Genomic DNA, 22,155 nt, shown 5'->3' with positions numbered 1-22,155 from the left:
AAGATTTGTTTAATTTATATGAAAGAAGTGTCTTACGCTCACCAAGGCTGCATTTTTTTTGACCAAATACACAGAAATATTTTGATAAATTATTACAATTTAAGTTTTGATTTAAATATATTTCAAAATCTAATTGGGATGGAATGGGGTAAGGGAGAAAATTTCTTTTTCTCATTATTATTATTATTATTATCAATGTTAAAAACAGTTGTGCTGCTAAATATTTTTGTGGAAACTGATAGATTTTATTCAGGATTCTTTGATGAATATAAAGTAAAAAAAAAAAAAAACGCATTTGTTTGAGAGAAAAATCTTTTCTACCATTGTAAATATCCGTTTTGATAAATTTAACGCATCCCTGCTGAATATAATTGTTTAGAAAAAAATTAGCTGACTGACAGTGTGTATTTAAATAAATGCACACAAAATTGCTAAAATTATTTACATCTCATTTGCTATCATTACAGTCATATACAGCATCAGCTGGGCTTAAAACCAGATATCTGCCACAAACACTTGCCCTCATTGTTTTTAGTCTCATGATACATAGTCTCTGTACTGTCTGTTATGCTTGTGACCTCAGAAAAGACACGAGGGATTGGAGATGTGTGAATGGAGGAGGAAAGCGGTCGGCACAGCTGCTGGAGAAGCCCAGATTCCCCGTCAGAACTGGAGGAATTTCCAAAATGGACCGGGTGAATCTGGCATTGTGCTGGGGAAATCTGCTTTTGTGCGCCTCTGAAAACACACACAACACACAAGAGAGAACGCAGCGCAGGCAGCAGATTTTCCTGGCTGTGAGATCTAAGTACACACGCACACATAGGCTAAATAAATCCTTAAAGGAATAGTTCACCCAAAATATAAAAACCTCCCAAAAACACTATTGTACAGTATTGGCCAGTGAATAGACCCGAAATATAGCTCTTTCATAGTGTTTTTTTTTTTTTTTTTTTGGAGCTCGACAGCATCAATTTATTAGTTGCTATGTCTGAATTTACTGCATTATTACATCCTTTCCTCTCTGTATGAAAGTCACTCGGGTTACCGGACTCCCGCTGGGTCCTTGGGCTCCCGTTCAGGGCTGTCTCTCTATCAAACTACCTTTCTTTCTCTCTTAATCCTTTCTTCTCCTCTTTCATCATCCTCCCATTCCCATTGGGGTCTCTCCCACAGATAATCAATCGTTCACCCAGTCAATCCTCCTTCCTTAAAAAAGAAAAGACCCTCTCTTTCTCGCCGTGCTTTCTCCCGCAGTCAGACGCAGGAACGGCACCTGCACACACAGACTCATGCTGCTCCTGTTGCCCTAGCAACAGCTAGATCGAGCTTCGCTTGTGTAAACCGCTAGGCTTTGCCAGTGTTGTCTCGCGCACACACACACACACACACACACACACACACGCACACACACTTATACTCGCACACACTCTTAGGCAAGCCGCACACAACACCCTTTCCGGTGGTCTGCAGTCAAGGTTTGATAACTTTAGAGCAATTCTGATTTCAAACAAAGCCGCATTCACAAAAAATGAAGTGTGCAACGTTAGATGACGTCTTTGCTTTAAAGTCAAGATGAAATCAAAATTGTGCCTATTTGCTTTCCTATTGCTATAGGCTTATTGTGCACAATCCATCAATGCATGATACTCAAAGTTTGCAATATTTTATCAACTTGAACAATGACATTCCATTTTGATTCCATTTTGACTGATGTCACCTGTTAGGAAATGCAACGCTTGTTTAATATTTACTCGTTGTTTTAGGCTACTGTTGTAAGTAATGCAGCCATTCTAAAACAGTAGAACAGTTAAACCCAGTAATTCAACGTCATTTAACATTAATGTAGTAAAAGTTATGGCAATAAAAGCTAATAATGAGAGATTTGGAAAAGAAGTGTGTGCTGGTGATGTTTTTATATCTAAATCTAAACCTTTTAAAAATGTTTTCATTATATAAAAGCTAAAATGAAAATGAAAATGAAAATAAAAATATAGACTAAATATTTAATATATAAATATTAAATAGAAACTTAAACGGAAATTAGAAAAATGTTGCCTTGGCAAAAGAAATCAAATAAACTGAAGTACAAAAAATACACAGTAAAATATGTTTGTTATATTAACTGTAAGCTGCTGTAAAAGGGCTACTGTAAAAACCTATTAATGTTTCCTTTCTATACACAATGAAAAACGTGACATTGTATTTAAATGTACAGTATTATACAGTAAAAGCAAACAATCATCTTATTATTTATAGTGAAAAACTGTAAACTTCTCTGCATAAGACATTACATTTGATAGCATGATGTTTATATTTTGTTTCTTGTTAGACATCTTATGTTGTTTAATTAATGTTTATTGCATTATTTTACTGTCAACTGTGTCGCCCTGATGGTGTTTTGTATTTATGTGCATGACACTAAAATATTGCTACAATATTTTTTAGGGATGCATTGATCCGATACTCGGGATCGGTATCGGCTCTGATCCAGGCATTTTCTGTGGATTGGATATCGGACAGACGAGACCGATCCAAATCTGATATTGTGCGTATACTATTCTGTGTTATTGTTGAGCTCCACGAAAGACACAAAAACATTATAAAGCACCAAAATGTTTTCAAGAACATATTTTAAGTGTTCTGAAGCCGTTCCATAGTTCAGTGTGAGGTACAGATAAATATTGAAGTCATTAATTTCTAGTTCACATAAACTCTTCTTTCCGCAGCGGCTGTCTGTCATCCTCCGTTCAGCAATCAAACTTTGTGTCACGTTCAGTTACTACAGTCAGAACGATGAAACTCTCTTCAAGAGCGCACAGTAAATGAGGTTTAAAACTGTTCAAAGAAAAGGCTCATTAAAGTAACGCACAGATTTAATAGTCTATGTATCAATATCTCTTCCCTTTGTACTAATGATGTCTGGTTCGTGAACGAATCATTTGATTTGACCGGTTCTTCTTAGTGATCCAGGTCACCATATAGGACTGAATCGTTTGAACCGGTTCGCGTCTCCAGTAAGCATTAATCCACAATTTATTTACTTTTTAAAGTGGCCAACACTCCCTCTGAGTCGAAAAAAAAAACAATATTACGGAGTGATTTATTTACTCAAACAGTATACTGACTGAACTGCTGTGAAGAGAGAACTGAAGATGTACACAGAGCCGAGCAGCTTTCTATGCAGCCTGCGCACTGTGACTCCATGTTGTTTCAAGCTAAACATTCTGCTAACAGGACGCGCATAAGCGCTCTGTGGCGCTCTATTTTGGCCCCTTCAGTATTATAATATTTTCTGCAAAATCAGAGATTATTAATAGTCTTTCTTGTTCTGTGCTATCTATGATATTTTGCTGCCTTTATTGATGTGCTATAGATTTAAAAGAAACTTCTTTTAGATTTCTATATAAATGTATAGATTTGTTTTTTCAATAATGTATCTTACAACAATACAGAGAGCAATGTAACATTAAAACAGATCTGACACTTATTCACTTTTATTTGTAAATAAAATATTTCAATAGATTTGATAAAATGATTGTGCTCCCATGATTTTTCTAGAATCTAGAGTATCTTTTGCTGCTGAATTATCTGCCAACCTAGTTTAAAATAATATTTTTGTAATCGTTTATGATTATATATTTTTTTTATTTGTTATTTTTCATTAAAATGAACTTGTGTATATGTAGTAGATTGTGATTAACACAAGAAAGTGATGATCAGGTCAACACAGAGAAGTACAGAAATTCTATTGAGTATACTGGCAAATACTCAGAATTTTCGATATCGGATCGGTTCTGAAAAAATGGTACCCTAATATTTTTATGCCTTTTTTGACTGTACATTTCAAAGGTTTATTTATTTTATTTATAATGTGTATACTACAACTACAATTAAAATAAAGTTAAATACAATTAAAAATAATAATATAATAATAATAAAAAATTACCAAAACTAGGAATTAAAATGCTTCAAAATTGATCAAAAGATACTATTAAAGAATATAAATAAAACTAATATAACACTGTTGAGTGGATCCCCCAGTGCAGAGCAAACACATTCAGACATCAGATTTTAGTATTTTACGAGACACACACACACACACATACATACACATACACACACACAGGGGCGTCATGCATTCATGATTTTTGAGGGGGCACTTTTTTTTGGGGGGGGGGGGGGGGTCGGGGATATAAGTCATTCTACGAAAGCACTGTATAACTGATATAGGCTTATTTTTTTTTTTTTTTTTTTCCTTTTTATTCAAAACAATTCCAAACATGCTTAATATATCAGGAAATATCTCGTTTCTCAAATATGTGTAGGTAAACGCGTTTTGCACATTGTTATTTGATCAATATATGGAAATGTAGTGTAATCTATTAACTACACATAAAAACCTGACTTTTTACTTAAGTGCCATATCATGCCATAAAATATTTTTAATTCCACTGAATTTGCATTTAATGTAAATTTTAATAACAATATTGTAAGATACTTATTTTAACACTTTCATTTTACAGAGAGTAAAGAACATTTACATTATCAAAAAACATTTTCATTCAGTCTAGCCAGAGTTCAGGCACTCTCAAAAACTCCCATTAAAATCACTGAAGCACTTTACATTATGAAACAAATACCTTACTTACATTCGTACGCACATCTGCACTTTTTGTTGTTTCTGATGAGAGAATTCGCTAAATAATTCAGTCAGCGAGCAAGTGAACAAAACACCGCGTTTCAGTGATGACTCTTCTGGACGTCTCTGATTGGCCATTGCATCCATAAGCGCAACAGAATAGTTTCTGATTGGTTATCATGAAGCGTTGTACGAACGCGTCTGTCTCTGGCTCAGCGCCAGCCAGCGAACGCAGATTTGAATTTAGCAGCTGATGCTGTGCACTGAACGATCTAATTACACCGCTGTGATTGTATCAAATATATAAAAAATATTATTCTGCAAATTTTTTTTTTTCGTTTGGAAGCTGCATTTAAAATCCACTTGGCTCAGAAATCTAATCACTTCGAATGGGCACGACGCCTCTGCACACACACACACACACACACACACAATACATTATGAATCAATTTTACCTTTTTTTCTCTTGTTGAACATTATTTCACTTAGAAATAAAATCCTATGAAAACAAAACGGGTCACAAATGCAGTTTTATGACTTTTAGAACAGAAGCCCTCAAGACTCAAACGCACCCAAAACCGCTGTTCAGCTTAAAAAGAAAACATTCGCTGCAGGGTTACACATTTAAGACCAGCAGGAATGTTCACTGGATCTGGGATACATTTCTGGGATTTAATTAATCCGTGCCGTTCTATGAACTTGAAAGCCGGCATTTATTTTTTTTATTCACAAGCAGCGGTTTTTGTAACCGCAGCAAACAAAACACACTGGAATATTCTGTCCACTAGTGTGACGTAGTGTTTGAACTGCAATGCGTTTAAACAGAGACAAAAAAAAGAGCATTACAGCATGCTGACAGACACATGTGGTGCACTGACTGCGTGAAAACACAGAGAAACAAAAACACACTGTTTCCACACTGTTTCTTAATCTGTCATGCCAAAAAAAGCTGTTTTAAACACAAAACCCGAAGGCCTAAACTCCTGTATACAGGCGTATCCCCTGAAAATGTGCATGTTAATACACAATCTCTTCGAAACATTAAACTGATATGCAGCGCTCACACCGAAATACCTCTGTGAATCAGCTCTGAGGAGAAAATAAGGCAACACACAAGCCTGAAGTATGAGAACACACACTCGCACAACCCTTTCAGCTAATAGCAGGTGGGTGGCGTCTGTCCAGCATTAGTCACTTCGGTCCGATACACAGTCAGAGCTTGACAGACATTCAGAACGAAAGTGTGAATGGTGTTCAGGCACGATGTGGGGGTGGAATGAACGAAAAAAAAAAATGCAAGAACGAACAATAGCCAAAAAAGACCTTGTATGCAGTAAGAGGGAAGCAGTGAGCTGCAATTGTACTCCGGCAGTATTGTAAACCCTATGAGAGGAAGCAATTTGAGGGTTTGCAGAACATCTAAAAGCCTCACAGAAGAAGACAAGGGTCATTTTTACCATGGTAACCATAGTTTCCACCAAAACACTGATACTACAGTTACTGTTGCTACTGTAAAAGCCAAAAGCGAAGACAATGGAATGGAGGCTGATATCGAGTTACCGCAGTCTTTTTGTTTTAGCTTTTAGCAAAAACTACTGCTACCATAGTACTTTTTTTTTTTTTTGTAAGGGATTCTTTTATAACAGGAACAAATCAAAGAACTGTGTAAATATATATAGACACAACCTTGTCGTGTTACACAAAAGCTATAACTAACTGAAACATGACACCTTGCTTTTGTAACAGATCTGAACCAGCATGTCAGTCATTTATGTTGTCATGGATTTCAAATACTTTTTATATGAGCAAACAAACGTCACATAGCAGAAAGAGAAAGACAGCATCCTGATTAACACACTGCCCCTCTTAATAGTATGTGAGAATCAGAATTAGTGCATACAAATCATAGTCTCACTCACGAAGCAGAAGGTTTTTTTTTATTTTTTATGTGATACAGATATAGGAGAATCATGACAAAAAAAAATTCCACCCTAAGTAGGCAAGAATCAGGATTAATACATTATACATTTCGAATGTAATAACTGACATAATGCACTAATACAAACTATTTACACATATATTCCTCATTATTCATAAATGAGACGCATAGTGTGTTAAAAATACACCAAAGTATAATTTACCCATCAACTGTGAAATACGTTTTAATGTGCAATTGAGTTTCTTTTTATGCACTGCAAGTGCAACATCTCACTGGTTAGAATGGAAAACATATTGTCGCACTACAGTAGACAAGTGCAACTAGTTTCTGACCAATGACCCTAAAGTAATGGCCTGCATTTCTCCTCCTATGCCAGGAAAAGCCCATGCTGAGCAAACAAAGAAACATGGTGCATGACTGCAAAACCAAAACGTGCTGGACCCAGTTTCTTTTCGGGCAGTAAAAATATACTTTTTAAAAGCTAAGCTGTTGAATTTATAGCTTAATTACTGGAAAGAGTCAGTGTTTCCGTGGATAGGGGGAAAAGTAATTATTCCTTCAAGGAATAAAAAGCAGAATTATATCTTTTCCCCTCATTATACATACACGTCCTGAAGCGGTTTTAAAAATCTTAGCTGACCAGAGCAAAACTGGTTTTGATAACACAGACATGCACAATTGTCTCATTCAGTTTTTGTTCTCTCACACACTCTTAAATTTCTCTGTAAAGTTTGCAGGGAGCCAAACAGACATGGCCAAACCTGTTGCTGCGCATCTGTTTTAGTTACTGTTGCTAAAACGGAGGGTGATCCCAGCCGCAGGGAACAAGGAGCGCGAGAAAGAGAGAGAGAACAGCATGGGTTTCACTTACTCAAACTGTATAGTAAAGTGCAGAAATAATGCTTTGCCCTCATAAGCATGACACAACAGGTAAAAATTCAGCCATCTGAAGCCTCATCAAAACTCCATCATAGGATCTCTATTGAGATGATCTGAAACGGTTACCAGAGTTCATGAACATCGTCAGGGTCTGAACTTAACTGAATTTACATCTTCACAAAACTGAGTCAACTCATGAATCTCTTGTGTAATAGTGTCGTTCATAAAATCACATTTAACTCTAAAACTCAATGTAGTACAGTAATAAAAATCATTAACATAAATATTTAAATGCATAATATTGTTTATACTTACAATGTATACATACAATTGCTTTTTTGAAATTTAAGAACTTTTTAAAGAAGCACATAAAAAAAGATTCATGTGAAAATCTGTTTCTGCTACAGAATAAAGAAATTGTAAAAGGTAATCACACAATTCTTTTTTTCTCACTTGCAATTCCAAGGTTATTTCACAATTATCCCTTTTTTGCAATTGCGAGTTATAAACTCAGAATTGTGATTCTTAGAAATAAAAAAAGTCAGAAATGTGAGTTTTTTTTCTTTCGTGGCAAACAAAAAACATGCTGAAAAAAGTAATTTGTAAGAGTTGTGAAGAAAAGTCAGAAATGAATGATAAAAACTCAAAATGACCTTTTTTTATTTTACGATCTTTTATTTTGTGGCAAAAATTGTCTTCCATTGATTCATAATAAAACATACATTTAAAAAATAAATACATTATAAACAACAAACTCTTCTAATACTGTCATTGCTAATGATGACCATATTTTAACAAGTCCTGTTCACTCCAAAACCAAAACTAATATTTCTCGGAGTGAATGTATTATTATTTTTTTTTTTTTTACTTCGGTGAGAACATGAAAACAAAGACTAGACAAAAGTTAGCAAACGATCATAAAACTAAATGATTTACAATAAGCACAACAGCTCAGCTACCAAATGGTTAGCAAAACAACTAAAAACAAAAAGGAGGAAGCAGAAGAAAAAAGGGAAACCCTAGTTCTGTCATCTGATAAATGGCGATGTCAACACATCTATATGCACTGCTTTAATTTCCATATGATGTTTTTTTCAGAAATTTGAGATCAGGCCTTCAAACATGAACCTTATTCTCATGAAATAACTGACTGATTTATATTTCAGTGTGAAAGGACAGCTTCTACTGATTTCACATCAGCTGCCACTGTAGCCTTACGTTTGAAATGTTATAAAAAGAACAGAAATGCCAGAACCATTCAACTTTAGACAGAAACAACTCCGGGATATTCATGGGGTCTGTCTCTGGGATTAGACAGACTAGAATTCAGGACCTACATTGAGTTCAAGACCCTTTCTTAACCCCAAGCCTGACCTCTTGACCTCTGATGCTTAGGGTCAGACCGCTGCAGCACTGAAACAAATGTGCGCTCTGGGGTAACGCATCAGAACAGACTGCCTCTCTATCGCTTCATCTCCTCATATAAAACGAAATGTACAAATAATGTGAATTACAGGACAAATATTCTTCAAACTGAGGAGGCTCATTCAACCGGTCACAATATGAGAATTTATGAAAATAAAAATATTTGTATGAAATTTTTTGAAATAAAACAGTTTGTTGTACTTTCAGAACTTTTTACTCCAAAAAGTCTAAAAAGCAAATCATTTTCAGTAAGGAAGCGCTGAATTGATTAAAGATAAAATGGTAACGACATCTATAATCTTAAAAAATATTTCCATAATCCATATTAAAAAAAAAACGGATCTTTTTATCATTCACTTCATCAAAGAATCCTGAAAATCAGATGTATCATGGTTTACACACACACACACTGTTTTCAACACTGTTTTAAACACAGAAAAAATAAATGTTTCTGGAGGAAATCAGAATATCAGAATGAAATTAAGCTTTGCATCACAGGAATAAAGTCGATTTTTAAATTTTTTTAAACAGAATGAACTTATTTTAAATTATAAAATATTTTTATATGTCTGTTTTTACTGTACTTTTGATCAAATAAATACAGCCTTGGTGATCATAAGAGACTTCTTTTAAAAACATGGAAACATCTTAATGACCCTTAATTTTTTATGGGAGTGTGTTTAAGTCGAGATACAAAATTACTCAATTAAATTACTATTTTAAAAAAAGTCTGTAAAATATTTATCCAATAACTTGACATGAATACATTTTTAATTTGGTAAAAAGGCATACTCAAACTACCATGAAATCAGATTTTCCTAGATGCATGTTAAAAAGTCATTTGACTTTGCCTCAACAAGTCATGTTGCTTAATTTTCCCAGAGAAGAAAACCTTATTCGATTACAGCAATATCATCAACTGATATTACATCTTAAATCCCACAATAGCTACAAAATGTTGTTTAGATTTTGTGCCAATTTCCTGCAAAGGGACTATTTTATTCCTTTGAACAGAATGAGAATGATCATTTACTGGCAAATGTTATCCTAGAACAAATAATGAATAATAAATTAAACCCAAAATATAATTCTACGAACTACAATAACGATAAACCTCACAGCAAAATACCAAACTGCACATGTAACAAATGGCTGTTGATCATTTCATATGTATAGAGGGTGTTTAAATGCATCAGCAAAAGCAGCCTGTATAGGTGGATCTAAGAGGCTCTTTTTTTAGCTTGAGCCCACCTGAAATGTCAAACCCAAAATCGTATACGGTGCGTCTATAGATATATAGACTCCTACACAGAGTTTTTTTTTTTTTTTTTGACGTCAGACTTGGCTATGCCTTGCAGGAGGACATCAAATCAACCTCCCACAGCTCATAAACCTTGAGAAACACTCGACAGCGCTACTATGCGTGTGTCTCCTCCGTCTTTTTCCTAAAGGAGGTTAGTTTCATCCTGTGCCAACGAAGAAGTCAGACTGAATTGAGACCGAAACAGTTGCATCTGCCACAAGAACTATTTAAAGTGACCCATCGATCACGGCCGTGAGAAGCCCAATGCACGTGACACCTGAGAATATCAGCGCCCGCCTGGACTCCACAGAGGTCAGCAAACTAACCCGAGAGTCAATTATTAACAGCTTTTCTGGGTCGCCAGTCAACATTTACCCATGCAGCTTTAAACAGACGTTCCAGCATCTGTCTCGTACGACTACTGAGCATGTGCTGCACTAAAAGGGCTTTCCATTTCTGTGTTCTGCGGTCATCTACCACCAACACAAGCTGAAACAGTCTGCGAGCAGCACCACCTGTGCGTGGGTGAAGTGTGTTAGACCGAGAGCAAGTTGATTCAATGTCTCAGACAGAGAATGTTTTAATGGGCGCTTTAGAAATGGGAAGTAAAGGAAGGCCCGCAGGAGAAACTTCCTGCATTGGCATGCCGCAATTTTCCCACCTACGGTCACTGCACCAACAATACAACTCTAAAATGTTATGGGGACGGTTAAAGGCAACGTGGTCTGACATTCAACATACTCCCACATTTCTAAAGAGCATACTTTACGGTCTTTCTGTATGCAAATAAACAACTAATGCATTCTGCAGAAAAGCATAACAGGTTTAAATGAAGCAGACACCAGGACGCGACTAATTTACATTGTTTTGGTAACCACAGTTTCGTTTTTTTTCTTGGCAATCCCAACAGAATGATTTGCACACATACAAATTGGACTTCTACGAACTGTTAAAAAAACAAGGATGAGGACAGTAAATTTATTCATAATATTCAGCAGACTTGTATTTCAAACAGCTTTATTCCACTAAAATATCATGTTTTCAGCATTATTAATATTAGGATATCAGCAAATTAGAATGATTTTGTGAAGGATCATGTGACACTGAAAACTGGAGTAATTATGCTAAAACTTCAGCTTTGCAATATATTTTAAATAGAGAATAGCTGTTAAATTGCAATAATATTTCAAATTTGTATGGCTTTTACTGTATTTATGTACCCCAAAATAGTTTTAAACAGTATATTTATATAAAGTCATGCACTCAGAAAAACCCCTTAACAGCTAAATTAACAATAAACTGACTTTGGAATTTCATGACTTCAAGTCTTTCCACCAGAAACGCTTTTTCCAGCTTTTCAACACCTTGTGCTCCTTTCATGGTACGTTTACAAGTGGAAAACTCACTACTATACGGATTTTTCAAGAGGTCTGACCCTTCCATAATATTTAACAAAACACTCATAAAAAGGAACAACATTCTAACAAAACGAAGGTTGATTTCAAAATTTTTAAAAGCACTTTTCAAATCATTCACACAAAAATGAAAACTCAGTGATTATTTATTCACCCTCATGCCAATCCAACTTGTGAAGAATCTTTCACACAGCTTTACACTACATAACAACAGCACTACACCTGATAAGCTTCAAATAAACACAATAAAGCAGTCTAAACGACTACTATTACACATTTCACATCTTCTGCAATAAGATATCGTTCTGTGAGGAAATAATTCACTAATACTGAGTCAAAAATTTGACTTAAAAGCCTGTTGTGGAGCTAAAAACGATGGTTAACGTGAAGTGTAATTTAAAAAAGACCTTTGTGAAGTTTTGTTCTACTTTAAAAAGAAAGTCATATGGGTTTTGAACAACTTAAGGGTAACTAAACAAATAAATTAAATATCCCTTTAGCTATAAGGGTAAAATACTGTTAAAAAGGTTTAAAAGCATAAAAAAATATGTGTGGCAGATTAGTATCTTATCTTTGGCTCCAACACTGTCCCTCAATGGTTAACAATTTTGTATATAAAAAACAGGTGACTTAAAGGTTGACAACTACGTGATGCCAGCAATGTGTGCTTGGAGACCAGCTGTTTCTGAAGAGTAAACATACTGAGTCCAAACGGGGGGAAGAGGTTCCTTACTTCCTGCCCGTTTACCCGCAAACTGCGTCACTGAAGCATTCCTGCTCTGCTCTGAAGTCACGAGTCGCACATGCACGAAACAAAACACAGACTGACATGTTGGCAAAGTCTGCACCTAGCAATGATTTCAACATGCTACCTAACAGTAAACACAGCCTGGAAACACAGCAACTTCAAAGAACAATGAAAGCTTTATGCTTTTAAGCTTTGACCGTCTGACTCGATTATGACATGCTTTAGAATGGGTGTGTTCTGCTGACAGACAGAGGTCACCTCTGGATCCATGACACCAATAACACAGCCACCTAACACAAAGGAGGGAACCCTCTAGTTCCTTGTTCGGCTATTTTTCTTTCTCTTTCATACTTTACGTTCTTTTAAACCATTACTGCAAAGCCATTTTCATGCACACCCAATGCCATTTTTATTGCATTTCATTATTGCATTTCAACATTCAAACTGCACTTAGATTCTTTATAAAATATTGAGTTTCGATTTCATAAATGACAAGGAACTTCGCTTTTGAACATGAAATGGCATGAATTGTGGCCGGACTTTGAGGTGGGGGCTTTCTTGGTAAAAAGGAAATGTCTAGGATTCCACAGAAACGTCATGCATGGGAGCGTAATTTCTGTGTGTAAGGACATGATTCGTGCATTTCCTTGCCGTGATCACAGAAACATTTAAAGCAACCTTGGCTTTGAGAAATAGGCCTGGAGAGGATTAAAGTTAAATAAAGTATTTGACTTTCTCCAAAACTGCTTGGTACCTTTTTATTAATGCATTGTAAAAAATTTCAACAAAAAAAAATTTTTAGAAAAAAAAATGACAAGTAAAGCTTGTTAATTAGATAAGTTCACTGTTTAAATAAAAAATCATAATAATAATACTGGATTATTTTAGTCCATTTTCCAATAAAATACTAATTCAGTTTTCATTATTTCATGTTTAATTTAATCTGTTACTTGTCGCTACTTTGTAACTATTTTTGAAATTTACTATCAATTTCTATGTGAAAACTGATTATGCTATTAATTCTTTTTTCCAGGTGTGTAATCTGCCTTAACATAAGGTTAACCACTATTGCATTATATACCATTTTCTGTAAAATAGTCTCAAATGTATGGTTTTTGTAAGCTTAGAATTACTGAATAATTGTGGAAAACAGTAAAAGTACATTCTCTGAGGTTTCTGTGTGACACACCCAAAACTTTAATGTTTAATATAGTTTAGTTTTTTTTCTTTTTTTTATTATTAGTTCATGTTTTCTGCATTAGTTTTATGTGTGTTTCCCTGATGGTTCTCATTGTGTGTATAGGGCACTATTTAAAATCTGCTTCTCATATAAGATATTAAAGATCAATCATTTTTACAAGACCAAAGTGTTACTAATAAAATCCAGAACTTTCATGTCAATATGTAACAACACCTTCATAACCTTCTAAAATCATAAAATTGCTTTTAATCAAGAAACAATTATCATTTTAATTTCTGTGGTCTTCTCTGGACATTTGTGGTGTTGTTGTTTTTTTTATTTTTTTTTGGTCCCTCTCTTTACTTAATAATGCTAATATTGAGAAAAGTCACACAGCCATCTCTGGTGAATGCTGTTCAGTAATCAAACTTTTCAATTATTCATGTTGTTTGGCCAAGCTCAAAGCAATAACTATCCAAACACTCCAAAAATCTGGGTTGCTACAGCGAGTATATTTTTAATTTTATAAAAATGACATGAATTAAAATACACAGATAAATTCTAATGTAAAATACCGCTCACTGTAATTAAACAAACAGATGCAGTCTACATGCTAGTGTACTCTTAAACATTGACTACAAGTCACAGTAAGCATACATCTCTTCCGGAAAATGTCAATAAATATTGATCCACAAAATCACTTTATAGAAAAAGGATGTCCCTCCCTCAAACGTCACTTGCCAGGAACTACTTCCTGTTTTAATAGGAAATACACCAACACAGAAAAAAAGAAAACTGTGCCAGTCAATTGACTTCACAGAATCGTCAAAATAGGATTATTAGAAACACTTTCTGAAACACATATAACTGAAACTATACAGTTTTCACTCACACAAGTCTCCCAATGACTAACTAATTTGTGGTAAATAAATGTGTGATTTCACACAGAACAAACTTACCTTTCAGGTTTTTAGGGTTGTTTTGCTTTGTACGTGGCATTTTCAGGGTTTTTCCGCTGGCTCAGTGACACATCCTAGGAAAGATGCTGGATGGAATGCAGCTGGTCACAGGGAGGAAAGACGATCTCCTATTCCACACAGGAAAGACACCCTCTGCACATCTGGGACAGATGAGAGACAAGTAAACTAAAGCAGAAACAAAACAGGCCACAAACACATACTCTTGCTTCTGGTAACAACCCTAGCGTGGCTTCGTCTTTTTCTCGCTCCAGCTATTGTGACAGATCTCTAGTGTTGTCAGTAAGAAGCGGTTTTAGCTGGACTGACACAGATATAGAAGTGTGAGCAGTAATCAGATTTCTGATCTTAATGGTCTGTTCTGCCATCGATGCATTGACTAACTGCACTTGCACACACTTGCATCTATCAGACATCAATCACAGAAAAATTACACTGTCATTTCTGCCGCGCTGCAAACTCTCCAGGGAATTTTAAAAGTGCAAATATAAATATTATATTAAATATTAAAAATATTGTCAGGACAATTTACAGCAATTAAACATATATAACCAAACGGCACAATAAAAAAGGGCCCACAAATATGTTTTAAAGGGGTCATATGATGCGATTTAAGTTTTCCTTTCTCTTTGTAGCATTACAAGATGTTTGTGAATAGATAAGATTCCTAAAGTTGCAAAGACTAAAGTCTCAAACCCAAAGAGATATTATTAATAAAAGTTTAGACTCGTCCACGCCCTCCTAATACACCTCGTTTAGACACACCCCTATATGTCTACGTCACGATGTAGGAAGATTTGTATAATGCCGCTCAAATGTTCACGCAAAGAAAGAGGCCGTGACTTTGATTCTCACTGTTGCCACCGGTGCCATGTTGTGGAGATGCTGTGTTTCACTGTGAAAGCAAAACTACTTTGTTTGGCATTCCAAAAGAGAACAGAACTAGACATCAGTGGATGTTCTGTTAGATGTTATAAAGTTGTATTTATAACACTGTTCCAGAACAGCTCAACCCAAATATTCAGATGTGTGCTGCGCATTTTAGGGAGGACTGTTTCCTGATCCTGGGAGAGAAGACTACAATGCCGGCTGACTCACAGTCTGTAAGTATGTTTGAATATGTAAAGATTTTGCCACTGATGAGTTTTGAGCAGTGTAAAGTAGAGCATGTTGTTTGTCGTTTCTCTGATCACAAATGCAGACATGGTTTTATGTTTACGCGGCGCGAGGCAACACAACGCATAATAAAACAGTATAGGTCATTATAATCCGTAATTATGTCCAGATTGGATGCAACAAATGGCTCGTTAGTAATGGGTTTTATTGTATTTGTCTTGTTGCGCCGGGACAAGCATCACAGAATGCTAAGGGGCGTAACATTTCAGTCACATGCTTGAGGCATTCGGCCAATCACAATCCACTGGATAGCTGGCCAATCAGAGCACACCTCGCTATTCAGAACAATGAGCTTTGTAAAAAACTATGCATTTAAGAAAGGTGGGGAACAGAGGTAAACAATAATGTACAGTATGTGGAAAGTAATGTGTTTTTGAACCTTAAACCACATAAACATTTCATTACACCAAATACACAAAATAATGTTCTTTTTAGCAACATCATATGAACCCTTTAAATAACTATGCAAAATACATTTATTTGCTAAATAGAATATACAATGATATTTAGTATTTAAAAAATACATTTTATTCATTTAAAAAGAGAAAAAAAATAAACCTCCTAAACTTTAAAACACACAGTTTGAATGAATCAGGTTTTAAAATGCACCCAAACACCTTAAAAAAGCATTAAAAACCATAAATGCAATGAAAACACCAGAGAACATCAACTTGTTGTCAACTGATAGAGATGGAGAGCTATATTATTCAACTACATTAAAAATAGGAAATGTGCATTATCCACAGACCGTATCAGTGCTGATAAATATCCAATTAATCAGACTGGTTTATATATATATCCTCCACAATAATGTTGACAGGTTGTTTATGACGAAAATCAGTCTTTAAAACATTTCAAAACTGCAGCTCTCAAAATGGCCAAGGCATTATTTTGGCTCTGCAGTAATAGATGCAAATGCGCCCCACATTCTACACAAGATCCTCTTTGTTTCAATGTTTAGGAAGTTTTTGTTTCTGTATGCTCCTCAGCTCCATTGTAGCATAAAGCAAACATCTGACATGCCTCGCCCATGCAGTCCCGTATGCATCCCATCACGGCGTGTGCCAGATTCCACGCGAATGTTACGTCTCACCACATTATATAACGCTTACTACAAGTGTGCATGATTTTCCTCTGTGTGCAGCTCTACAGCAATGACATCACCTCCCCGAGGATTTCAGCATACACACAAACACTCACACACACAGCACATACACCAGGTTTTACACACATCTAGAATAGTGTTTCACTCCAGGTCCAGGAAGCCCTCCTGCACTGCACATTTTGGAATATTTGACGCATCCATTTCAGGGCATGGAGTTAGGTGCGTTTGATTAGAGAGATAATTTTTTCCAGGAAAAGGATTGAGAAATACTGTCAAAGGACAGTCAGTGTGTGTTGAAATAACATCCCCCAACTAAGCTATTAATTTTTTATTAGTAGTACTATAATTATTATTATATATTATTACGTATTTTTTAACCTAGTTTAGTTTTTTTTTCTTCTCCTTTTCCTTTAAGGTTTGTTTGTTTTATTACTTTCTGTCTGTCTTATGGTTGTTTTGAAAATTCAATAAATAAATCATTAAAAATATTTTTAAAAATCCCCCCTTATAAATATGTTGATGCATAATGTGCAATTCGTTTTTTTCTTCTTTTTTTTTATCAACAAATACTAATATAAGAATATATATTGTTAAAGTGTAAACTTGTACCTTTGGTCTTGTAACTGGTTGTCTTTTGAACACTTTTTTTCCACACTTATTTTAAACTTTCTGTAATGTGACGAGTGTAATTTAAAAGTAGAAATATAATATGTAGCTCCTGAATTAGAAGTATAAACAATCCACAAAATGATGTAGCCTATGTTACACTGCATCTCTACTTTTCAAAATGATTTCATCTACCCATAGCAGAACTGGAAAAATACATTTATGCATAAACGATAATACATACTGAAAAATTTGAATGTGACACTGCAAAATTGAAATGTTGCATTTTTTTCTGCAGAATCTAAATATTTAGCTATTTCAGAATTGGAATGCTACAGAATTTGAATATTGACACTGCAGAACTGAAAGGTTGCAATGTTACTGCAGAATAGTGTTAATTAAGAATTTGAAAGTTACTGCAGAATTAAGAATTTTTTTTTATTTCAAAGCTAAAATGTTACTGTAGAATTTGAACATGACTCCATTTCAGAACTGGAATGTTACAATGTTACTGAATAATTTGATTTTTACATAATTTCAGAATTGGAATGCAACAATGTTAGTAAAGAATTAATGTCAATTCGTAACATTGTAACATTCCAACATTCATAATTTCAAAATTTGAATTATGCAATGTTACTGCAGAAGTGGAATATGGTACAGAAGTGGTACAATGTTACTGGAGATTTCAAATATTTAATCATTTCAAAATTGAAATTGTACAGTGTTACTGAATAATTTAAATATTTTGTTGTTTCAACATGTTGCTGCAGAATTTGAACAGGACATTGCAGAACTGAGATTTTACAATGTTACAGAATAATTGTAATATTGCTACATCAGAATTAGAATGTTTCAGTATTACTGCAGAATTTCAATACTACGTTATATCAGAATATATGTAGCCAGACAAGCAACACCAAGGTCAGGGGAGGTTGATTCCCAAAGAATACGCAAACTAATAAAATTCGACATGCATCTGCAAAATGCATGAATGCAAAATGTTAAAAGAATCTATCAATCAAGATATAAGGAAACCCTGAAAGCACAGAGCCAACAGAAACTGCGGCACATAGGACACATAAATAGCCTACTTGGCATGCATGCAATGGCAAATAAGATGGCACTAAACGGGGGTTGCTCCTGTAAGGCAGACCGTGCCAGTGACAAACTGACATGCTTACAGCCTATAAGAATCGCATGCGATGAGTCAACCATGTGTCCAAGCCTGACACAAAACCACCACGTTTTTCAATAAAAGCCACTACGCTTACATGCCACAGTTCAGTGCCAAATCCAGGTGCGCACTGGATGAATGGCGCATTACTGCCTTTAAGAAACACATGAAGAGGGCGGAGCCGGGGAAAACCCCTCTGCAACAGGACATGAACAAGAAACACTTCCCTAATTCGACAACAAAATGCCCTTTAAACCAGCCGAAGACGTGCAAAGCACATTCGGAATGCTTTCATTGGCATCCCATTGTCAAGGGAAGGTGTTTTGGCGCTTACCTGCCGTCGCGGTCGGTGCTTCGGAGACTCTCTCCAGCAGCGTTGCGGGCTTGCTAAACATTTACACCCCGCGTATTAGGATTCTGGAGACGTGCGCTCTCGGCGAGATACAAAACACGGGCCGGCTCGGTACAGACAGACCGACCGACGACAGGCAAAATCAGCGTAAAACTCACACAAACATGCTCACAAGTTTAAACAACCCATAAATGTTTTTGGAAACATTGTGTTCCAAAACAACAGCTCTTGGAGGTGCGTTTACGCACTGCATGCGTTCGCTACACACTGGACTATGCGTCTAAACGCTTATTAAGTCGCGTGTATTTCTTAACTTTCGGTACTTACAGGTGCAGTCTGAACTGTTGTCAAGGGTTTCAACGGTCAGAGGTCTGTTTTTCCCCTCTCTCGCTCTATCTTCCCTCACTTTCTATTGCAGGAAACCGACAGGCCCACTGACGTCAACGGGGGTCCCGTCTCCGCCTCCCAAGCGAAGCAAACGCGCTCAGGGAGTGTCCTGACGGCCGATGGAGCACATGAATAAAACGCGTTAAGCACCACCTGAGTGACTAATATTGTAAACTGTCCTAATAAACATAGCATGAATGCGAAATGAATGCGCTTTACCGAGAGGCATTTGCAAAAGCTCATTTTAAGAGTAATTTGTAAAGCGTCGCTTCTCGCGGGATCCCTCAGATAGGCCCCATGTGCGCATAGTTCAGGACTGACGGTGTTCCCGGAGGTTCCTTGTTTGTTAGGTCACGTTGTGCCCCTCAACCAGCGCTGGGCTTTCCCGCACAGATCCATATAAACAATGGAGAATGCAGCACAGAGTGTGATTGCGGTGTAATTATACGCAAAATCATATCGGAATTGTAAACGCTTCGACTGTAATGTTTCAACGTCATGCAAAACTGAAAGCACTGAGTGTGCTCGTTTTAGGACTCATGTTTCAGAGAAAAATATGCATTTATGTGCATATAAAATGCATAAAACTAGAGTTATCCACTTTTAGGTTTTGTATTATTCCTTTAATAATTCCGTTGCGGTTAGTTGCAGTATGCGAAGGTAGCCTACTGAGAAAGGAGGAGCTTAGGGGGAAATACGTTTTATTTTGACTGTCTACACAAACAACCAGTGTAAGAGATATGAAAAGCCTTTTAGAAAACCATAGAGTTATGTAATTCTTAATGCATTTTAAAGAATGAAATATATTTTGTTTCAGCTTTTTATATTAATGTGGTACATTTAATGGTAAATTGAAAGCAAGTTAGGTAATAAGTAATCTAAAAGTAATCTACAAAGCAGTCAGAATACATTACATAAACCTAGATTATGTAACTACACTTTTCGGCATGTAATCTGTAATTAGTAACAAACTACATATTGTAATCTACCCAGCAGTTTATACAACCGCCAATGACAAATCAGTACATTCAAGGTGATGAATGGAAACATATTATAAAACTATTAATGTAATGTTATATACATGGTGGTTTATGCTTTAAGTATATATTATATATTTATAGGCTAACTCTTTTCACAATACATATCATTGCAAAGCAGCTTTACAGAATCCATAAAGACCTACAGTGGTGATATCTAAACATAAGATTCATATTTCAAAGAAAAAAAACCTGAATTTTAGAAGATAGACCCAAATGCAAGAAGAAATGTTTGCTTTGTCATTTATATTTGCAGTTAAGTCTGTCCTGACCATCTGGTTGTTGGCAATGAACCTTGTTCAGAGAGGCAATCACAGCCCATGGTAAACCAACTAATCAGTACATTTCCAAAACATTCAAATACCAATCAGAGTTTTTTACAGTTATGGTGCTTAAAACTAAAACTGATTTACTGATGGATGTTTTGCTTGTTCTCACAATGATGTCATTATTTTCTTTGAAAATGTAAACAATTCCCTCATGTTGCAGTAAGCAAAATTAATGTTGACCTCAAGAGTCAGATGTGTGTGTACAGAACCACAGGACACCACATATCGGCCAAAAAACCATACTAAGCCACCCTGAGCATCACCAGATAAGCTAGCACAAATAATGCTGCTCGGCTATTTTTAACCCACATCCAAAGCGTCTCACAATATGTCCACGGGTGTTTGTGTTCAAAAATGACACATCGTTTAATGAGAAAGGTCACAGTATTTCAGCCCTGAGAATATAAATAGCACTTTAATGAAGGTGGAAGAGGTGACTTCTTTTCTATCCTTCCTCCAGCAACAAGCCCACAGGGACTCATACATACGTGTGCTGGTGACGAAGAATAGGGGGCGAACAGCGTCACGCTAGATATATGTGTTCTCCCCCTCTCTGCCTCTCTCTCTATGTTCTATATTTAAATGCCCAAACAAGCACACACATACAGTGGGATCACTGGCACACTGAAAATCTGGGATTTTTCATCATAGACCCACTGAAAGCAATGGAGATACGATCAACCTAAGCTTACGATGCTTTTGGGAAATGCAGCCCAGATTTGTAACTGATCCAGTCGACAGATTTTCCAGCTTCCATTTAAATTTAAGATATTGATCTTGATCATCCACTTGTGTTTTAATATTTTACAATTAGTTCACACATCTGTTAATGCAACAACTGACATTAAAAAATAAGCAACGCATTTTTTAAGTATTTATTCATTTTTGTTGATAATAGTTCATTTTTGGTTCATGTTAACTCAGGTCCATTGAATAGTGTTTTCAGTTGTTAAAATGTTTTCATTGTTAGTCCTTGATAACTAATGTAATTAGGTAATATTAATGTTATATTATTATATGTTATACAAAGATTAAAGTGAACTAATATTAACAAATGAAAAACGCATTTTATACTAAAATATAATAATATTTTTGACATGTTTTCCATTACAAATATCTAAACATTCTTAAATCAAGATACAAGCAACATTGGATATTAAGTCTTGTTTCACAACCAAATATATTTAAAAATTAAGTGAGTTTTAGCTGAGAACTCAGAAAAATAAACATAACTGAAAGAAGAAAAAATTCTTACCCCAATTTTTAATAGAAATTATTTGGATTGTTTTATGAGTATAAACTTCATTTTGATACATTTTACAGAAAACAAGACTTAATAACTCAAGTCATTCTCAGTTGCATATTAATGTATCTTGATTTCAGAGAGTTTAGATAGCAGTTTTGTTCATGTCAGGCTCCATTGCTGTGTTCATACAAGTCTAATATAAGTATATTCATTTAATTTGTCACTTAAATTG

General features: G+C 35.5%; 1 protein-coding gene across 3 annotated transcripts in view; it reads right to left on the bottom strand.

Moving 5' to 3' along the window:
* The window catches only part of LOC132145105 (zinc finger protein 40-like), a 57,537-nt gene extending 38,144 nt beyond the window's left edge, over nt 1-19,393 (bottom strand). The window contains exons 1-2 of one of the 3 annotated variants that reach the window (XM_059555835.1): nt 19,252-19,393; nt 14,491-14,651 (exon numbers count right to left, since the gene is read on the bottom strand). In XM_059555835.1, the coding sequence (XP_059411818.1) occupies nt 14,491-14,530 (40 nt within the window). In that variant the 5' untranslated portion in view covers nt 14,531-14,651; nt 19,252-19,393. Of the gene's footprint in view, nt 1-14,490; nt 14,652-18,906 lie in introns of all 3 variants that reach the window. The other 2 variants (XM_059555836.1, XM_059555834.1) reach the window with 2 other exon arrangements.
* Nucleotides 19,394-22,155: the final 2,762 nt, after the last annotated feature.

The sequence above is a fragment of the Carassius carassius genome, chromosome 8 (genome assembly GCF_963082965.1).
Source record: "Carassius carassius chromosome 8, fCarCar2.1, whole genome shotgun sequence".
Classification (NCBI taxonomy): domain Eukaryota; kingdom Metazoa; phylum Chordata; class Actinopteri; order Cypriniformes; family Cyprinidae; genus Carassius; species Carassius carassius.
This window is presented reverse-complemented; position numbering and strand designations above follow the sequence as displayed.